This window comes from Equus asinus, chromosome 25 (genome assembly GCF_041296235.1).
Source record: "Equus asinus isolate D_3611 breed Donkey chromosome 25, EquAss-T2T_v2, whole genome shotgun sequence".
Taxonomy (NCBI): domain Eukaryota; kingdom Metazoa; phylum Chordata; class Mammalia; order Perissodactyla; family Equidae; genus Equus; species Equus asinus.
In genome coordinates, this window is record NC_091814.1 from 18,095,248 (window position 1) to 18,116,516 (window position 21,269).

General features: G+C 52.6%; 1 protein-coding gene and 1 long non-coding RNA gene across 8 annotated transcripts in view; one reads left to right on the forward strand and one right to left on the reverse strand.

The window, feature by feature from the left end:
• The first annotated feature begins 939 nt into the window (after positions 1–939).
• Positions 940–9,148, forward strand: LOC123280550 (uncharacterized). 2 transcript variants are annotated; one of them, XR_011497999.1, is made up of 3 exons: positions 943–2,481; positions 7,692–7,853; positions 8,370–9,148. It is a non-coding gene; the product is annotated as an uncharacterized lncRNA (long non-coding RNA). The 2 variants fall into 2 exon arrangements; XR_011497998.1 differs by having other exon boundaries at positions 940–2,481; positions 7,692–9,148.
• MEF2D (myocyte enhancer factor 2D) overlaps positions 8,624–21,269 on the reverse strand; it is a 33,153-nt gene continuing 20,507 nt past the window's right edge. For 4 of the 6 annotated variants that reach the window (XM_044757662.2, XM_044757661.2, XM_070496828.1 and 1 more), the window contains exons 6-12: positions 21,125–21,181; positions 19,242–19,432; positions 18,723–18,743; positions 17,311–17,440; positions 13,578–13,806; positions 12,813–13,119; positions 8,624–12,479 (exon numbers count right to left, since the gene is read on the reverse strand). In XM_044757662.2, the coding sequence (XP_044613597.1) occupies positions 12,468–12,479; positions 12,813–13,119; positions 13,578–13,806; positions 17,311–17,440; positions 18,723–18,743; positions 19,242–19,432; positions 21,125–21,181 (947 nt within the window). In that variant the 3' untranslated portion in view covers positions 8,624–12,467. The remainder of the gene's footprint in view (positions 12,480–12,812; positions 13,120–13,577; positions 13,807–17,310; positions 17,441–18,722; positions 18,744–19,241; positions 19,433–21,124; positions 21,182–21,269) is intronic. The other 2 variants (XM_044757664.2, XM_044757663.2) reach the window with 1 other exon arrangement.

Genomic DNA, 21,269 nt, shown 5'->3' on the forward strand with positions numbered 1-21,269 from the left:
TGCCATGTCCGCACTCGGGATCCAAACCAGTGAACCCCGGGCCACTCAGAAGCGGAACGTGCGAACTTAACTGCTGCACCACCGGGCCGGCCCCTAGGCATTTCTAAATGAATGTCCTTGTTTTACTTACTTAGTAGCACAACCATTCTTCCAGCTGGGTTGTATCAACATCCTGTAGCCACATACAACAACTACAACACACCTCATATCTATTCTGGCAATAGGTCCTATTAACTTATCCTTCAAAATGTCTGTTTTATCCTGGCCTTTCTTTGGTGACCACTTCTACCACACCAGTGGAGAGACTTATCATCTTAACATCTCTTTCAGCCTCTGATAAACTCATGGAGACTTAGAATTGAAAAGAACCTTAGAGGGGCCAGCCTGGTGGCACAGTTCGCACCGCTTGGCACGCCATGCTGTGGTAGGCATCCCACGTATAAAGTAGAGGAAGATGGGCATGGATATTAGCTCAGGGCCAGCCTTCCTCAGCAAAAAGAGGAGGATTGGCAGCAGTTAGCTCAGGGCTAATCTTCCTCAAAGAAAAGAAAAGAACCTTAGAGGTTATCTATTCAGCCTTCACCCAGAGAGAGAATCCCTTCTGTAGTATGCCTGATCCTGACAATGGTCAGCCGGCTGCTGTGTACGGTATTCAACTACTTCCAGGACAGTTCGTTTCACTGCTAGACGCCCAAGTAATTAGACAGTTCAGGCACCCACTCAACAAATGTTCACTGATCATGTTCTCTGTCCCAGGCACAGTGCTTGGCACACTGGAGAGTCAGCTGCACAGGGCTCCCCACTGGCCTTCTGCACTCCCACCTTTCCTGTCTTCACTCACTGCCTTAAATAACTTTCAGTTGCTAACATGGAGATAATATCTTGAAGGGTTGTTCTGAGGATCGACTGATAAAATGTGTAGAAATGCTCTGGAAATTAAGTGTAATATAAGTAAGGCTTTCTCCCTTCTCTCCAACTATGTAATATATTTTTGGAGGGGGAAGTGATTCCATTATTATTTTTTAAATTATATTTTATGCACACAAAAGAATAATTGTTATATGTGTTTATTTTTTTTAAAGATCGGCACCTAACAACTGTTGCCAATCTTCTTCTTTTTTTAAAATTATTCTCCCCAAAGCCCCCCAGTACATAGTTGTATTTTGCAGTTGTGAGTGCCTCTGGTTGTGCTATGTGGGACGCCACCTCAGCGTGGCCTGATGAGCATTGCCATGTCCATGCCCAGGATCCAAACCTGCGAAACCCTGGGCCACAGAAGCAAAGCGTGCGAACTTAACCACTGGGCCACGGGGCTGGCCCCTGTTTTATATGTATATATATACACACACACATATATTTATAATGAAATACCCATAAATCTACCATTTAACCCATTAACTAAAACATTACCAATAGCATCCGCCTGTTCTTCCCCATCCCATCCCCAATCTCTCTTCAAGGTTACTACTAATGAATTTTGTGTTTATCATTTCTCTGCTTTTTAAAATGTTTTGTCATATATACCTAAACAATGTATTGTTTAATTTTGCTTGTTTTTTTGAAATTTACAAAAATCGTTTCAAATGTTTGTAGTGTTCCGGGACTTCTTTTTTCATTCAATATTATGTTCCTAAGATTTATCCACGCCAAGTATGTACTTTGAAGTCATCTTCTTCATGTAGCCTTTTCAAATCACAAGAGCACAAGGTGATCTTCCCCGCTTTAAATGCCTCCAGCACTCATTGTCTATTAAAGAATGGGCTGAAAGTGTACCTTCACTTTTCCTATATCTTAAGTGTCATCACCTCAACCAGACATAATAAGCTCCTTGGAGAGCAGGGAGGCAGCTCACCACGGTGAAGAGCACTGAGTGGGGAGCTGGGCGGCCTGGGTTCCAGTCCCGGCTCCACCCTTGCAGCGTCCTCGGCCTCCTGCCTTCGCCTTCCTGAGCCTCTGATTTTTACTTGAACCTACTTGGAGGAGGTTTTGTGAGGAACTCCTAAGATAATGGATATAATGCTTGGTAAACTGCGAAGCGTTGTCCTCAAATTAAGATTCTCGTTACTGTTGGCCCACAGCTCCCAGAGGGGTCTCTGCACAAAGATCCAGGCCAACGGCTCTCTGGTTGTGCTGGGGGACGCTCGTGTCGTCCCCGAGGGCTGGGACAGAGATTCTTGCTTTCTTCCGGCTCCTCGAGGCAGTGCCAGGTCCGACGTAGTATCTACAGAGGCTGTAGGTCTGGGAAAAGCGCCATGAGGCCAGAGGGCGCTGTCTCTCCCTCAGGTTGGAGAGGGACGGAGAGGAGCTGAGATTCACGCATGCGCACCTCCTCCTAGAGGGCCCGGCGAGACCCAGCCAAAATTGGTCCTCTCCGCTGGGCTTTTTTCCCCCATACAGGGGCTGAATCTTTTGTGTACGCATGCGTCTTGCCCAGGCTGCGGTTGGCTGACGACTCCAGCCGTCATTGGAAGAACCAATGGGGTGAGCCTCAAGATCCACTTCCCGCCCAACGGTGGGGGCGCTGGAGGCGGATTTCGGTCTTTGTCTGCACCCACGCCCGTGTGAACGAACCCTAGTGAGGAATTTCTCTGGGCGCGGGCAGTTGACTGGGGTCTGTTGGCTCACCTGCTGCTGAGCGATTGCCTCATTTGCTGTGTCACAGCGGGGAGGGTGAATGGGGGTGTGAAGGGGCCGGTCTAAAGGGCGGTGGGGTCATTGCTGCTTCCGGCAGTATCCGAGGGGTGGTGGCCAATCAACTCAGTGAGCGCCTACTGGGTGCCAGACACTCCCCAGGCGCTCTGGAACGGTGATCTTTGCCTCCATGGAAGCTTACAGTTTAGAGGGGCGGATTAAACAAGTGCCTTTGTTGCCTTCCACCTCTCTCCCTCCACTTCGCCTTAGATGGAGATTTTCCTCTTCCCGAACCCCGAACCGCTCCGTCGCCCCTGCCCGGCCCTGGCTGGCAGCGCAGGGATTGGGCGTCACGGCGCCGGCGCCAGCCTCCGCTCCCAGCCCAGGGTAGTGACGGGGCGAGGACGAGCGCCGAGGTCACGTGGGGGCGGGGGCCTGGCGGGCGCGTGACACCCAGCAGGCGGGGCCCTTCCCTTCCTCCTTTGGACCCGCGGCGTCGTCACCAGCTTTTATTGGGCACGTGGCGGCTGATGTGCAGTAAAGAGGAGTGACTCTGGGCCGCCACGCTGCGAAGGCGGGGACCGCACTTTAAGAGAAACCAAACTGCCCGAGCGAGGCTTGAGAGCTGTAAACACGTGGACAGGAGTACAAAGCAAAGGGTGGCAAATGCAAATCAAGCCAACTGGAAGCAATAAATCCTAGGCCCCCAGGCTGATCTGAGCTAGTCCTAACTGGGGACTGCGGGAGGCGCTGTGGAGAGAACCCGAGAGCTGCCTTTTACTTTTGGGCCTTGGGTTTACTAACTGTGGAATAGGGCAGAGGGCTGCTCGTGCCTCTTGGCCGGGCAGTGACACAGTGATTTAAGGCTGCGAACAGAAACAAGCAGCCTATATGGGCTCCACTAGCAGCCACTTGGGAGCCTGGGGTGGGGTCGCCTTATGTCCCTTTCACATCCGCTAGCTGTTCCTGAAACAAGTTTCCACAATCACAAGGCTGGAAAAGTTACTCAGCCCATGGGACTGAGCGGTGAGTCAGAAGAACATGAGTTACAGGGAACTGGCCTGGCCTGCTTCTTGGCTGGAACGATCAGATACCACCCTTTGCTTCCTGCCTGCCAAGAGCCATCTCTTTGGGGGTAGGAGCCCAGTGGGTGCTCATTCTTCAGTGGACTGATAGCTAAGCCTAGGAAACTGGAGCCCACACTCCTCAGCCTCATTGGATCTGGCGCTCCTTCAGGAGCTGGTCCTGGAGCTGGAAAGTAGAAGAGAAGCTGCAGAAAGTCATCACACCCTTGAAGAAAAAAAAAAAATCCTTGGGGTTTGTAGCACTCCACAGCTTACAAGTGTACTTTCACATGCATGATCTCATTTTAGTCTGACTGAACACATACTGTGTGCCAGGCACTGAGCCAGACACAAAAAAATGGATAAGGCAGTGCATTTTTTTAAAGGAGCTTTCAGTCCAGTTGTAGAGAGAAAATAGAAACTAGTATCTACATTTTCAGGTAGAATGAGGTAGGTGCTATAAAGAAGGGACAGATTCCTAACACATCTCATCTGAGAAGAGTAACATAGCCAGCTGGGTAGAATGGGAAGTCAGGAAAAGTTTTTTGGGGAGAAAGTTGAAGGAGTGGAACCTTGAATGATAGGAAAGGTTGCAAAGACAGAAACAGGGGTGTAGAGCAGCTTTTTGCCCATAGACCTCTTCTTACCCAAGTCAGCTCATCTGTTTTCATGTCTTTGACAAGTAGCAGTAATAAAAATAATAACTAACACTTATGGAGCACTTATTATGGGTCAGGAATGGTTTTAAGTGATTTATATGTATTATTTATTTAAATCTCATAGAAACCCATTTTACATATTAAGTGACTAAGACATGGAGAGGTTAAGGTACTGTCTAGGCTGATGTTTCACAAGTCTACTCTCATCTTCTCTGGCCTAGGTCTCGTCCTGAGCCCCAGCTTCATCCATCCAGCTGCCTACCAGGTAGTTCCTCCTAAATATCCTCCAGGTACTTAGTAAAGAAGTGTCATCTTCCCTTATCGAAAGAAAACCAACGACCTCTAGGGTTGCACTGGGTGTCTGGCCTTTAGAACCAGAACTTCTTAAGGCACCCATACCCCTGACCACCATGCCCAACGCTGCTATTACCCATGCGAAACAAAGCACCCTTCCCCACCTTTGATGCCCCAGATAATGCACCAGTGAGCTTTCCCTTGTTCAAGGTTAGCACCAGACTAGTGAGTCAGGCAAGGCTTTAGTAAAGTTAGGAGATCACAGATAGGAAATACATTTCTGGTTCATCTAACCTACACACCACTACCCATATGTAGCTGGGGGCCCTCTATTCGAGGCTCTTATTGCCTGGCCCTTCAGCCTTCCTCCGTGTCCTTGGAGTTCCCACTTCCTGAGGACTTCTTCATGGTGACCGACACTGTGAATGGCTTTCCTCTTCAGAGAAACCTTCTCCCTACCTTTCTCTCTGCTGGCCTGAACAGGATGACCATCTTTCAGTACCGTACAGTGGCTTCCATGTACACCTCCAACTCAGTTCGTCTGAAATCAAACTTCTCTCCTCCGGACATACCTGGTGGCCCTGTCTGGAACCACATCCAGTCAGTAGTCCAAGCACAAATTTGGGAGTCATTGACTCTCCTCCCTTTCTTTCCCCCTCTCCCCTCACCAGGCAATTTCTAAGTCCTGTTATTCTTCCTTTTAAATATCTACTAAATTCATCCTCTCACTTGTAAAGGACCCTGACTGAGCCTCAATTTTGCATTCCTTCCAACTGGTTCTCAGCACTGCTGTCAGGGAGCTTGAACTGGCGGGGGCTTTCTGAAATGCAAATCTGATCAAGTCCCTCCTCTACTTAAAATCCTTTGATGACCAAATATCTTCTGCAGAATAAAGTCCAAATTATGGCAATCAAGGCCCTTCCCAATGAGGCTTCTGCCTCCCTCTTCAGCTTTATCTGCTTTTCCTTTGACTTGCACCACGGTATTAGATTTCCTGAATGCACCATTCTTTCTTCACACCTTGTATGCTGTTCCTGCTATCAGGAATGCCTTCCCTGCTGTCATTTGTCCAGGTAACTCATACACGTCTTCAATCCAGCTCAAACGCTTCCTCGAAGAAGCCTCCCCTGATCTCCCCCAGCTTGGATTTGGCTGTGCCTTGTTTCTGATCCCACAGCCCACTCATATCCTTCCTATGTTTTAACACAGACTGCTGACTCAAGTGTTACAACTTGACTGTTGGTTCCCTTGGCTCTTGTCCCCAGTAGAGTGAGAGTTGCTGAGAGCTGTCTCTCTCCTCTCCATATCCTTAGTGCCTGACAAAGGGTTTCACACACAGTCAGTGCTTAATACGTGTTTGCTGCATTTCAGACAGAAGGATGGCATAAGCAAAGATACAAAGGATCTGTAAAGGAATGGAGTGGGCTGCCCGGCTAGCCTCGAGTCCCAGGGATGTGCAGCAGGGATGCATGGACTACATCTGGAAAAGAAGTGTTGTGTTGGTTCTTTGAAGGCCCCAGGAGCCAGGCCGAGGAGTTTGGACTTTATATGGTGGGCAGCGGAGAACCCTGAGGTATACAGATGACCAGAGCTGCGCCAAAGATAGGAGGATGGACTGGAGAAGGGAAAGGCAGGGGTTAGAGAAAACAGGGAGCTATTAGCTGCTACAGTCAATGAACCGGTGGCTCGGGGAGATTGTGACTACCCAAGGCCACACAGCTGGTAAGTGGCAGAACTAGGAGTTGAATCAGTTCTGGGTGATGTCAAGTCCAGAGATCTTTGTACCTCACCACAGGCGGTTTGCAGTACATGGGGCTTCAAGATTGTCCAAGTGTGAATGGATACTCCACCATTCAGGATAGGATAGGTTATATTGCAGACACAATACCAAAATCTCTGTGGCTTAACACAACACATTTCTTTTCTACAGAGTTTTTATTTTTCCTTTTTCTCCCAAAGCCCCCTGGTACATAGTTGTGTATTTTTAGTTGTGGGTCTTTCTAGTTGTGGCATGTGGGATGCTGCCTCAGCATGGCCTGATGAGCAGTGCCATGTCCGCGCCCAGGACTCGAAGTGGCAAAACCCTGGGCTGCCAAAGCAGGGCACGAGAACTCAACCACTTGGCCACGGGGCCAGCCCCACACGTTTCTTTTCTATTCACATGAAGTCCACTGTGATGCTGGGCAACACCTTAAGGCAGCTCAGCAACCTGGGCTGCTCTGATGTGCTTCCACAGTTCCCACAGCAGGGAAAGAGCACTTGGAGAATCATGTACTGGCTTTATTTTGGAAGTGACACACATTACTTCCCGTTACAGACTATTGGCCAGAATTAGTCCAGTGACCTCACTTGACTACACAGGGACTGGGAAATAGTCTTCTGTGTGTCCAGGAAGGGGAAAAGAACAGGAAATACTTGAGGGGAATAGTAATGCCTCCCCAGGACATCAGGGGGTGATGCCCATAGAGAACGAGGGGCAGGCCAAACAGTCTGAGGAGCAGATATGAGACGTACAAAGGACAGCGGTTTGGCTCAGGATTTGGATGTTAGGTCAGGGCTGTTCTGGTCACCTCATGGGCATGGCTGACCTGAATCAGTTTACAACCTACCAGTGGGCTCTCACCTGTAGCAGTGTCTGGGGAAACTTGGGAACTCTAAAGACAGAGGAGAAGAGGACCTCACTCAAATGGCTGTTGGCAGGAGGCCTCAGTTCTTTCTCATGTCGGCTTCCCCACAGAGCTGCCTAAGTGTCCCACGACATGGCATCTAGCATCCCCAGAGCAAATGATGGGAAAGAGAGAGAGATGCAAGCCACGACTTAGCCTCAGAAATCACAAGTCATCACTTCTGTATTTTACTGGTCATGTATACCAACCATAAGTCAATGTGGGAGACGACTATGCAAGGGCATGAGGACCAGGTTGGCGTAATTAGAGGCTATCTTGGAAGCTGCTACCACAGGCAGCCAGCAGGGGAGCCTCATCTGGAGTATAGTATCTTCTTAACTCCTTCCTGCTCAGCTCATCTTGCGTCTCTTCTCCAGCTCAGGGAGAAGGGAGGTAAAGTCTGCAATGACCCTGAGAGGGAGGCAGGACTGGTACGGATCGCTGCATTTTGCAGATGAGGAGCCCAAGGCACGAAGACACTGTGTGACTTACCTGACTCCCGTGTGTTCTTGCAGCAACCAAGGCATTAACCGTAGGAGGTAGATTTGGGAATCTGTAGGCCTGTCTCTGCCACTGTATATGGGCCCCTCACGCTCCATCTTTGCCTCTACAGCACCTGGCACGGGCCTGGTACAGAGAAGTGGCCAGATCCTGTCAGTAGTGAGCCAAGCCCTGGGCTCTTCCGTCCACAGCCCCTGCCTCTGCCCCACAGCACAGCTGTGCAGGGTGTGGGGAGGCGGGAGTAAGAGGCGCCAGCCCCTGCAGAAGGGCACCGGGTGGGGGCGCCCTTTGGGATGTGAGGAGAGCAGGGAGAAGCCCCCTGGTACTGTCAAATGGCTTCAAAAGGGAGGGGAAGGGCAGAGGCCCCTGCTGGAGCAAACTCTGTGGGGGCCGTGGAGGTGGACTCCATCTGTGCCTGACATGGCGCCTGGGTGAGCTGCTGCTGCGGCAAAGTATTCAGTAGTTGCAGGGCCTCTACCATCCTACTGCCCGCACCGCACACCGTCCTGTTCCTGACCTGGCCTTGGGTGGGATTTGTTTTTCTTGTGTTCCAGAATCCCTCCTATGGCTTCTAACCAGACAATTCTCCTTAGTCTGGGGCTGCCTCTGCTTCTGACAGAGCACCTGGAAGATACTCTCACCTGAAAACCCCACCTCAGACACCTTGAAACGCCCCCCACCGCAGGCTAACTGCCTTCTTTCCTGCTGAGGGGAAGCTCCGGGCTCACACGGTGGCAGGGCCACGCTGTCCTTCTTTCTCCCCCTCAGCTGACCGACCGCACCAAAGAAACCAGAACCCAAGCCGAAGTATCAGAAACGTGTATTCTTTTTCTTTTAATAGTAAACCTCTTTACAACAAATATAGTGAAAGAGTTTTCAAACAAAACTCATAAGAATCTCGAGGACTTTGTCTTTTCTTATTGTGTAGAATACTAAGAAAGCATCACCATACAGCACGAAAAGAAATATTGAAAACAAATCAACAGCCACACACTTGGACTCGCCCTGCCCAGGACCCAGGAGGAGCCCCAGGAGTGTGGGTGATTGTCGGGTTTGGGGGTGGGGCATCTCCATGGCCTGTCCCCCCTACCTCTCCCCCCTCCCTCTGGGACCTGAATGGGGAAGACATCTGAGAGAATCCAGATTCTCCGTATAACATTCCAGCCCCCTCCCCCCATACAAATCCCATTCCTTCTACAACTGCTTAGGGGGTGGAGAGAGGTGGCAGAGGGGGGACGAGGAGTTCCCAGGCTCCCTGTCTCCTCCTCTCCATGAAAGCCTAAATTCACCCCCCCACCCCCACCCCAGGGGATTTCAAAGAGTCAGTTAAAAATATATAGATATAGATATTTCTAGATACACTTTTACATCATTTCTGTCTCTCCAAACAAATAAATAATCAGCAAGAGAAGGTGCATTACTTCCTTCCTGTCCAAGGTGGGGAGGGCTGGGTAAAGGTCAGGGGTCAGTCTCGCTGCATTGAGTGCACTGCTGCGGGGAGGGGAAATGGTGTGTTCCATTCGTGGGGGGGTGGGGGGGGTCCTCTTGCCCACTGTCCCTGAAAGCTGTGGGAAACCTGTGGATGGGAGGGGCGTTGGATGACTCCAGTGATTACTTTGGCAAATGCCCAGTTCTTCAGAGGAAGGAGTGGGTGGAGGCAAATTTGGCTTGTGAGAGGAAGAACAAACGAAGTCCTGCTTGAGGTCTGGGTTCCCAGGGACCCATTCATCTGGCCGGCCAGGAGCCCCTACCCCCCAGAGAAACCTTGGGATACTGAATTGCAGAAATGTCACATATTCATTCACAGACCACCGCCTGTCCCAGGGATAGAGAAGAAGAGACACACATCCACACATGGTAATCTAAAGCCAGGTTTGCCCCTACAAGGCAGAGGGCAAAACTGGTGAATATTGCACCGTGAACTGCAGGGGCCCTCACCCCCACCCCGTGTTTAATGGTGGCCAAGTCCAGCCTAGACAGGTGGGCAGACTGATGGCAGGAGTAGCCTAAGAAGAGAAGGCCAATCATTCAATGTTTATTGAGCACCTATCATTCAACCATTCACCCGTTCAGCATTTATTGAGTGCCAACTCTGTGCTAGGCACTGGGCAAGGCTCTGGGATGCATGCATGCACAAGACTGCACCCTGGCTCCTTTTGAGGCCCTGATCAAGTCTCATCGATTCTTGAAACTCCCTCTAGGAACGTTCAGGAAGACTGGACATGCTGTGTGCCCAATCAGCAGGGGGTTAAGCTGTGAGCAAAGAAGGATCACTGCCCAGGCGAGGACCAAGCTTCAGGGAGGAAGAGGAACTTGAGTTCACCCTGACAGCAGGACTGGGGTGGGGGAAGAGCATACTCCAGGAAAGGGAACCTTGTGAGAAGGTGTGAGGACCGACTGGACAATTGTGTGTGGAGCTCTGGGACAGGCAGGGCTGTAGGGAGAAGCAAAGAGGCCAAGAGCCAGATCCCCGCTAACTGCAGTATCAACAAATCCGAGCTGAGGGTGAGGACAGGCAAAGGAGCAGGGGAGAAGGGAGCAGGGCTCAGGAAGGAGGGCTATGGAGCTGGAAGCCAGGGCTGTGTGGCTGCAACAGCCACCTGTCCCTCTGTAAACACACGCACATGCACACACACACACATGCCCTCAGAGCTGAATTCACACAAAGATTCACGTAGACGCCCAGATGGGCTCAGAGACACACAAAGATACACCTATGCAACCTCTCACACACATAAATACAAAAGTACACTCAGACACACCAATACCAGATGCCCTCGTGAACACACTCAGGTACATGTGCGGTCACACACACCCCTCTGCTTCTGGTTCCTTCCCTGCATCAAGTGTCGAAATACTGCAATTGGCTGGGTCAAGGAGGCGGGCAAAGACAGTCACCTACCACAAAACCAGGCCTTGTCTAACTCTACTTTCCCACCAGGAGGAAACCTCAAGGGAGCGCTGCACCCCTTGGGCAGAGGAGCTGGGCTTCTGTGAAGGAGTGGGGCAGACCCCAGTCTGCCTGCCCATGTCACCCCAGGCCCCTTAGGGCGGGGGGTTGGTGGTAGATCATGGGCTGGGGGCCTTCCCCCTCCAGTTTGATCTGTGATCCAGCCCAAGGTCTCAGGACCCCATGCTTCGGCCGCCCCTACTGGGGAGGCAGCAGAGAGGGGCGGACTCGGGGAGGGGAGGGGAGCAAGAACAACAGCAGAAGAATCTCGTCTGTACAGTACAGGCCGTTTGAGTCATTATTATTACAATATACTTTGACAAAAATAGAATCTCATTTCATATCAATACAACAACAACAAAAAAACAGTTTCCTGGACTGTTACACTGCTAACGTTTTCCAAAGGTTGCTATTTACAATTACAGTAGCCAAGAGGGAAGGTGGGATGCGGCCTGGGGGTGGTGGGACAGGAGGTAGCGAGACAATGAGGGCGCCAAGAGCAGAGAGGTGGGGTCAGGAGCGGAAGGAGCTGGGAGGAGGGCTGGGGAGAGGGGCCAAGGAGGAGAGAAGGGAGGCAGGCCTTCTGCAGACCTCCTCCATCCCCTCTCCCACCCTCACACACCATCCCAGCGTCCACTCCTCTGGGGATGTGCACGTGCAAGGAAGAGCAAGTCCCCTCACTCACACTTGCCCCTGGATGCAGGGGTTCCCATCCTCAGGCACCCAGGGTGCCCAAGGCCGTCTGGGGCTGAGCCACCTCACTGGAGTTCCTCTCCCAGGTTCTCCCTGCACTTTGTGGCCAGCTTTACACGGCTGGTGTCAACTGAGGGAAGGGGAGATATTGCACTGTATATCTTAGAGAAAATGCTGGGGGAGGGAGGGGTCCCAGTTCACCCCTTTCCCCAGTCCTTTGCCCCTGCTCAGCCCTCTCCTCATGGCTGTCTTTCTCTCCAAACGTGCTTCAGAGAGGCCCCCACCTCAAACCCCTACCCCCAGTCTCAGACTCCCAGCCAGCCTTCCCAGCCCAAAAGCTCAGCCAGCACCCCGACACCTTGGGGTGCAGCTTACATGAGAATCACTGAGAGTGTGTTGTGTGTATGCAGGGGCATTTGGGGGCCAGGCTTGGGTATTCTGCCCCATGTGCCTGTGGCCACAGGAACAGCCCAGAAGCAGAGACCCTTTCCAGAACCTCTGCCTCACTCTCCCCCTGAAACACAAACCCACCCGCCAAGCCGACTTTGGGGTTTCAGTCTATTGTAAGGGGTTTTTGTTGTTTGGTAGTTTTTTTGGTTATTTCTCTCTATCAGGGGGATGGGGTGGGAGGGCTCCGCATGCAGGGCTCGGCACCTGTCCTTTCCCAAAGGCCCATTGGGCCCCCCACCCCCTCCTGCAGCATATGTGTACAACGTGCAAAGTGTCCCTCCCTTCCCGCAAAAAACAGCCCCCCAGCCAGTGACAATGGCAGGGGGTGCAGAAAGAGGAGAGGGGAGTATCCCCCTCTCCAAAGCGAGAATCCAAATTAAAAAAAATATAATAATAATAATATAATAATAATAATTATACACAAATGTAACCGTCAACAGGACACGGAGCACAAGAAAGGAAGTGGGGGTCGAGCGGGAGGAGCCCAGGACAGGGAGGGGTGGGCGGTGAGATTGTCAACTCTTCATCAGGGAGGCTGAGAGGAGGGGAGTGGGAATCGTCACTTTAATGTCTGTGAAGAGAGGAGATGGAGAAGGGGATGTGAGGGGGTGGCCCAGGCTATTGGGTGTGTGCCCCCCACTCCCCTCTCCCGTAGGGCAAGGATTCTAGTGGCAGGGCCAGCCCTGAGGGAGGAGGTCATTGAGCAGAAGGACTGATGCTGGAGGGAAGGTAGGAGATGGGCCTTTGGCAGGGTAAAGGGTGTCGGTGCTGCCTCAAAAGTGCTGATGGAAGGGCTAGCTGGCCACAAGGCCTCTTAGGTGGGAGATAAGACAGGCTGGGGGCATTCGGGGCAGTCCCTGGGTGCAGCAGACAACGGCAGACAGGAGGGGTGATGCTACAGTACCCAGGTATCGAGCCGCATCCTCTTCACAGCTGAGCCCTCAGCCTCAGGCTCTGGGGCTGGGCGCAGCAGGCCCAGTGTGGGCCCGAAGTCCCCCCGTCCATCATCCCGGTCCCCCGTCTCATAGGAGCCCCCAGCCGGGCTGCTGAGACCATCGCCAGGCTCAGGGCGGGTGGCTGGGAACACAGCTGGAGGGGGAGGCGCAGGGCTGCGCTCACGGCTTGGGGACACTGGTTCCGACTTGATGCTGATGTGGGGGTGGGTGGTGACCGTGAGAGCAGCACCCACATGGGGCAGGGGGCTGCCCGGGCTGGAGACAGAAGATGGGGATGGAGTGGGGTACAGGGGACAGAAACAGAGGAGGTGAGTGACAAAAAGTGATGGGAGGTCACAAGACAGAGAATGAGAGAGGACAGAGAATGAGAAGGAGGAGGATGGGGTGAGGGGGGAGGGGAGAGACAAGTGGATGAAGACAGAGAGATCAGAAGAGAGAGGGCCAAGTGAAGGGAAGAGAAGAGAAATAAGTCGTATTAGTTCTCTTTCTATCCCATGTCATCTTCTGCAGTCCGGGGCCCCCCACCCCGACCCCCACGCAGGGCTGGCTGAGAGGGGCTCAGGGTGGGTCTCCCAGGTCTGTACAGGGGACTCCAGAGCTGCCACTTGGTGCCTCACATACTATCCACCAATGACAGACAACTTCGAAGGGATCCGATCTCTAGAGGCCCCTCCCCTTCCCACTTACTCACACGGTATCCCCCAAGAACTCACATTAGGTTGCTGAGAGACACGGGGACCAGGTGGGGCTGCTGCTGAGGTGGCTGCTGCGGCTGCTGGGGCGGCTGGGGCTGCGGCTGCGGCTGGGGCTGCGGAGGCTGCGGCTGTGGTGGCTGCTGGGGCTGTTGCGGCTGTTGCCAGGCGGTGACATTGCCTAGCGACAGCCCCCCGGGCGAACTGAAGGCTGGTAAGGAGGAGAGCTCTGCACTGGTCAACTGGTAATCTGCAGGGGGTGGGGGGAAAGCGAGGGTGAGCCTCCTGCAGTGGGAGGGAGGGGACTGAGGCTCCTGTGGGGAGCCGCCTCCAGGAGGGCCAGAGAGATGGGGGGGCGCAGCTGATAGATGTGAATAATTAAACACATACAAATTCAGCTAAGATGGCACTCATAGTTAAAGAAAAGCAAACCGTAATAACCATGAGGTGCTGTTTTTAACAGGATGAAAACAGAGGTGGTTTTTTAAAATAAATTAATTAATTTTATTTAAAGTAATATAAATAATAAAATAAAATAATTTTGTTTTCACCATGTGTAGGTATCACTTTTAGAATGTCGATTTAAAAAAAAAAGAAAGGGAAAATGGTAAGTAGGAAAGGTCTAATATATGTCTAACTGTCATCTTGTCAACTACCAGGCCTTCAAGTACCTTTCTGAGACAGAGGGGAATCCTGGTAAATGGCAGGGGAATGGGGCGCCCGAAGCAAATTACTGTGACTACCACTCCACCTTCTGCCAAGTGCCCGAGTCTCCTGAAGCCTGTCAGCATGTAAACTAAGCAGCAGCAGGGGTTCGAGAAGTGTCTGCAAGAACAGAGGCGCAGCGAGGGGAACGAGCCTGCAGCACAGCTGGCCAAGGTGCTGGCAAGTTTCCCCATGAGGTGGCGCTCATTATTATCTAAAATTTCTGTCTTAATGAAGAAACTGTGATGTTTGCACTGTCACAGAACAAACAGAACCATGAGACGTTTCACAATTTACACAGCACTGTTATGTTTCATGTTGCATCCTGTTTGGGAGAGATTAGAAAATGTCTTCCCTGAGGAACACAGGGCAGGGGACCGGGCTGCGGTGCTGAGGGCATGAGCAGGCCTCCAGTCACCCCGACCCGCTCCCACCACGCTCTGACTCAAGGTCATCCGCCCCACCTCTGTCTTTATGCAAGGAGGACAGCAATGTCTGTGCAACAGAACAATCAGGTGAAGGGCACGAGCGATGAGGTCAAACTTCCTGGCTACCCCACTTACAGGTCATGTGACCGTGGGCGAGCTGCTTACTCTGTGTCTATAAACTGGGGGCAATAATCCTGCCTGCATCCCACAGCTGTTGTGAGGACTGAGTGAGTTAATACACATGAAGCATGTAGAACAGTGTCTGGTACACAGTTAATATCCAAAAGATCTGGTCTCCTAACAACGTTAGCCAGGAGTTTTGAGATGCTTCTATTTAAAAGTGGAGCAAGGGCAGAAAGGGGCCCCTAGGACCAGCTATTTCCAACCCTCATTTTACAAACAAGGGAGCCAAGCCCAGAACAGCGGTGCCTTCCCGACATCCCTCAGTGAGCCAATGGTAGAGACTCAGCTCTCAGGCCCGCACTTCGCACCGCACTCCAGCCCTATCTACCTGGAGGCCTGCCCCACTGGGGCCAGCAGAAACATGGCCCACAGGCCACCTGGCAGCCCATTCGGTCTGCCCCTAGAGTGACCACAGCCAGAACTCTGCTGCCAGTGTCAAGAAGGGGCCAGGGCTGTCCCTTACCCAAGACATTACCATAGCCAGGTCACCCCGAGCAGGAACTTGAACTGGAGCCAAGGACTGTAAACAGTGAACAACTTAACACTCACGTGTTCAATGGGGTTTTGTTTATATACCTAGGGTCACCTGAAAACACCTGCTGTTTAAACCGAGGGCTGCTTAACTACTCCTGCAGCAAGAGGAACTGAAGCCCCCATTTCTGAGACGATGTGAGAAAGCCCGCACACTTCCCAGTGGGGCTCCCAGGGCAGGCCCAGCATCAGAATCTGCTTTCACACCAGAGTGACAGTCTAAAGTCTAGCCTCGCTGAACGCCTGTCCCAGGTTCACTGACCCCTCTATCCTCCCTCCTGCTTCACAAAGACGGGGGGGACCTGAGAAGACGGCAGAAGACCACTGCCATGGAATTCCTAAATAAACAAGAGCTCCCCAAAAGTGGTCTGTGCTGCTCTCTGCCAACCACCCTTGTCTGCTCTCTGGAGACAGCTTTTCTAGGTGGGCCCCAGGGCTCCAGCTGGCAGGGCTGGGAGAGCCTCAGAGACCTCCTGTCCACCCCGCCCCTTACACCTGAGGAGAGTGGCCATGTGAAGAGGTTCTCTCTGAGGATAAGATAGCCTGGGAGTGGGTACACGCATGGGAGCATGTACAAGGGACAAGGGGCTATACAGACACTTGGGTGGCAAAATCTAGACACAGACACACATGCCAGAGTCTGGCCCCTCAACATGAGGCGTTTCCTCCAGTTCTCTTACCAGCCCCAAGGGACCTTCCTATGTACAGGGTTGGGTTCTGGATTTTTACTCACGGTGAAGAGGTGGGATTTTTGTGGCTATTTGTACTGGTGTTTGGGGCCTAGCATGGTTCAACTCTGGAATGGGGGCTTGGGGAGGGGGGAGAAGTTTAGGAGTTTTTTGGTCTAGCCAGGTCTCATCACAAAACAACTCTAACGCAAGCCATTCGTAGGTCAGAGAATGTGGGAAAAGGCAGAGGCTCTTCAGTGGGAAAGAGAGCAGCTTCCCCAGCCACATAAATGCTCTCAAACAAGGTGACAAGGTGTCTCCCCACTGCAAAATCCACTCTGACACTGCTGCTTGGAGTGGAGGCAAGGATGGCTGAGAGTGTCACAGACTGTTCCTGGGAGGGTGTGGGTGGTGACACAGGCTAGGACAACCCTGGGGACCCAGGACAGCCCAGGTACTGGGTGTCCTGTCTGAGTTCTTCTACGTAAAGACCTCTCCCTTGTCCCCAAGTGACTCTTCATCTTCAGAGCCCTCTCCCCAACCTCACCAGTCTTCCTCCTCCCTTCCTCCCTCATTACCCTACCACCAAGCCAGCATCGGGGTGAGAGGCCCCCTACCTCCTCCCCCCTGCCCTGGAGCCCCCACATGGCTTTCCTAGGAAGCTGGATACATCTTCCTGATCATGCCTCCTCTCTGGCCTCCTCAGCCTCCCGTCTCTTCTCTTCCTCATTCCTTCATTCTCCTCCTCCAGGACGCCTTGCTGAACTGACCATGTCCCCCTCCCCACTCCCCAACGCTGGTGGGCCTGAATCATCTATTCAGCCCATCTCTGGCTTGGCTCCTCCTCAGATGGGAGAGGACCCTAAGGACACAGCCTCCTTTCTCCATTAAGTCCTGTATTAAAAATAACAGATACCTGCTTAAATTTGAATTTCAAACAAAACAAGGATTGATTTTTTTAGCCTAAGTATATCTTTGGGACATACTTTAGCAGAACTATGTCTCTGAGACATACTTCTACTAAAAAATTAGTCACTGTTTTATCTGAAATTCAAATTTAAGTGGGCAGTCCATGTTTCTGTTCGCTAAATCTGGCAACCTTAATCAGGAGGGGGCTCCCCAAATCCGCGGCCTTCCTCAGACTGCAGCATCCCCCAGAGAATATCTCATGTTCCCTCTCTGGTCCCAGCCCTGCCCCAAGGCCAAGCGCACACAGCTACTTATCACACGAACACTCACCTGTGTTGTAGGCGGTGGGCATGGAAGAGAAGGGGAGGCCCTGGCTGAGTAAACTTGGTGTTGCCACGGAAACCACTGGGGTGGTGAGCGAGTGGGTAGACTGGGAGACCCCAAGGCGCTGGGCGTTGTTCTGCAGGAGAAAACTGTCTGTCAAGAGGTGGAAGATGGGTGGGCTGCTTTATCCTGGCCCTCCATTCCAAGGCCAGGCTGGAGTGCCTGAATCCCAAGGCTCAGGTGGGATGCCTCAGCATGGAGGCCCCCCATAAACACCCAAACACACGCTGGCACATTCACAGAGACACTGAGAGCCATGGAGAGAAACATGCACACACAGATCCATTCGCACCTACACCCAAGCAAAGAGGAAGGCATGTATGCTGGCCCTGTGGCCCCAACACCAACCCTGGGCCTGTCTCCTAGGGCAGAGTGAGAGAAGGGAGACACATCATTCTTCTCCCGGCTAGTCCCTCTGGAGCCTACTCCCCATCCATCACACTGCAGCACACGCCCTGGTAGAAGTGTGCTGGCATCTGTGAGGGGAATGCGGGGCCTGGCGTGGCGTGTGCCTGCGTGTATGCACACACGTGTGTGGGGCTGTCAGCTCCATCTGCCGCTGAGTCACTTGTTTATTCTAGCTCCACGCTGGGGCCGAAACTGCCGCCGTGTTGGCCGCCAAAGCCTGCCTGCCTTTTCCAGCCTCTCTGGCCTCCCGTCAGGGAGTTGGGGAGGAGGAGCCCCCACCCCACTCTTGGCTGAGGGTGAGTATGCAAGTGTGTGTGTGAGAGAGAAGAGTGGCTGTGTCTGTCTCTGATTGCCTGTGAGATGGGCTGTGTGCAGGAGGGAGCACAAGGAGATGGGGAGAGGTGGGGAAGCCCCCCCACCAAGGACAACTCTGGCCTTTCCTTGGGCCTCAGCTTCCCCTAGAAAACTGATTTTACTGTCCACCTGGCAGCCCTCCTAAGGAGGTCCCTGTCTTGGGTTCCAAGAATGCTCGGTAGGCCTGAATGGAGTCAGAGGGCAAGTGTGGTCCAGCCCCTGGTCCAAGAGCCTTAACCCAGGTATCTTGGGACCCATGGAGATGGGACCTCTGAAACGTGGAGCTGGCCCACTCCCCTTGCACACACACATACACACACACAACGGTGTGTCTGCATGAATGTAACATCACATAAAGACATCCATGTACAAACAGATACACACACATGCATGTCTAATCCCTCATCCCACCCCATTCACCTGTGTGTGCCACCTGGCACTGAGCGCAGCTCTTGGCAAATAACCAAACAAACAACACACACTACACACACAGGCGAAAGGACTAGGGCACACACATACTCCATGCTGGGCGACCGGAAAGCAATGGGTTGACCCAGAATTCAAAGCCACAGCAAACATCTCATAGCCTCACTTACCAGATCTAAATGGTCCTCAGTCTGGGAGCAGAAACAAAACCAAGGGGATGGTTCAATCTCTAGCCTCTGCCCTCCCCTCAAACCCCTGCCCTCACAGCCATCCCATCTACCTCTTTGCAGAGGAGCAGGATGGCTCTCACCAGCCTAGGACAGAGCTCTTCACTGTCTTGAGTGATTTCCAGAAAATGCCACATCCCAATGTCCATCGGTTAGGAAATCCTCACAGTCTAATTCCCATCCCTCTGCTGTAATGGCAAATCCTTCCTATCATCCTCCCCATCACAGAACCTTCTCTCCCACCTCCTGTCCCTTTTACTGCCCTTGAGGCTGGTGCTTCTGTGTTTCAACCTCTTGTATGGCCCTCTAAGAAGCAAGAGCTCATGAAAAGCCATGCTTCCATGCTCTCTTAGGAAGTCCTAACTGCTGGTTAACCTTCATCCCTCCTGCTGGAGCCGGCTCTCTCCTCCCTCGCCACCCTCCCATGCCCCACTGCTGCCCCTTCTCCCAACATCCACTCACCAAGTGATGCATCAACCCCTTCCCTCCCTGGGAAGTGATGACCCTCAGGTCAGGCTTGCGGCTTGGGGCTCCAAGCTGGGCGCTGTGGGTGGGTGGGGGCGGAGACTTGGCAGGGATGACCTTGTTTAAGCTGTTGCCATTAGCCACAGGGAGGAGGCCAGGGGAAGCCCGAGCACTAACGTAGCCATTCCCTGGAGAAGAGATGAGGGTAGAAGGGAAAACATGGACCCACCCCTCAGCCCTGTTAACTGCCCCCAAGCCAGGACTTCTATCACCAAGAACCTCACAAAGCCATGCGCAGGCTTTGAGTGGGTGCTGAGCTCTCTGATTCTCCCCTAAAACCATCCTGTCTTGGAGAAAAGGGAGAAGATGCCTTACTCCCAAATCACTGGGTTTATCCCCCTGCCTCCAAACTACACGTGATGAGGCTGGGTGGCAGAGCTCTGAGATTGTAGGAAGAACTGGAAATGGAAACCGCAATGGCCAAGAGGCTCTTCCGCAGCCAAGCCTCTCCCTGCCTTTTCTCTTCTTGGGTCTCCACGGACAGGAAATCCGGCACCTTCTGATCCCACAAGCTGCCCCAAACTGGGCCCACAGTGACCTAGGTTGGAGGAGGGATGGTGGCCTGGAATTTGGGCTTCGATGAGAATCCTGGTCACCAGGGCAAATCAACCACTGACTACTCCCTTCGCCATGAGCTGGGGATGCTGTGATGCAGACGAGCACATGATGAGACACCCACAGCTCTGGGGCAGAGGAGCCATGCGCTGGTGGTGGTGTCGTTACCGGCACTGGGGGACTGATTAACATAGCCACCACCATAATTAGACTGGAAATAACAAGCATAATGACTATCTTTTACATTTGTTCCACACTCCACAATCTACACAGGGCTTTCACACACATATTATCTTATTTATCCTGCAAAACGGACAGGACGTGTATCATTAGCCCTATTACAGAAGAGGAAACTTGAGGCCTGGTTGGCAGAGATGTAATGACTTGTCCAGGGCCACAAAGCCTTCCACGTGCTGGACTTCAGGACCCACAAGTATCATTGTTCCCTTAAGATCTGAAGGCACTTCTCTGGCCCTCTCCTTCCAGAGGGAGGGGTATTCACCCATTCCCCCATTTCCTGACCCCAGTACACAACTACTGCCAAAGCGGTATTATATGGTGTGTAGGGCTAAGCTGGGGGATTCTAAAGCCCAGAGATGTGGGGGTGACCACAGTCAGAAGTGTCACCTTGCTCTGTCCCCTGAGAGTACACTGTTGCCCTGGAAGTGTGTGGCACCTCCATCCCAATTCCCGGATCACTCTGGGAATGGCAGGAATGTCAGGGTGACGTCAATGGTGACATTCGAAGTCATAGTCACCAGCCGGACAACGGCACAGGGCAGGAGGGGGCTGTCAGCTGTGGGGGTGGGGGGATGCAGGGAAAGCAGCCTTTCTTCTGTGGCTTATAGATGTGTGCTCACAAGTTCACATCTAATGTCTGGATATTTCCACAAGAGTGAGGATGTTTGCCTGTGTGTGAGTCTGTGCCTACTGTCTGTCAGCAATGCCAGATACTCACACCCTCCAGATCCCACCCAGACGCCCTCATTCAACTGGAAAAACCTGGGTCTTCTCCTCCAACTAGAATTGTTGGTCCCTTCTCACCACTTGCCCAGAATTCCCTGAGCCTCCATCTCTGCTGATCATCCACACCAATCACGCCACAGACAAGAAAATGCTGGGGCTTAAAAATCCTCAGACTCTACATCCAATTCAGGCCCTGGGATCTTCCTCTCCTCTAATCCAGATCCTTCTTGCTCCCTGGCCCCTGACGCCACTGAGCAGGAAGATCCCACCCCACCCCCAGGCAGGGCAGCTGTACTCACCGACAGGGCTGGGACAGGCTCCGTTAGCACTGGTGAGGTCCCCTCCCAGCATGGCCCCTGAAGAAAGAACAGAACCATGACGAGCTGACAGGAGGCCCCCTTCCAGAGTGAGTCTTGGGGACTGAACAGAGGGAGGAATCACAGT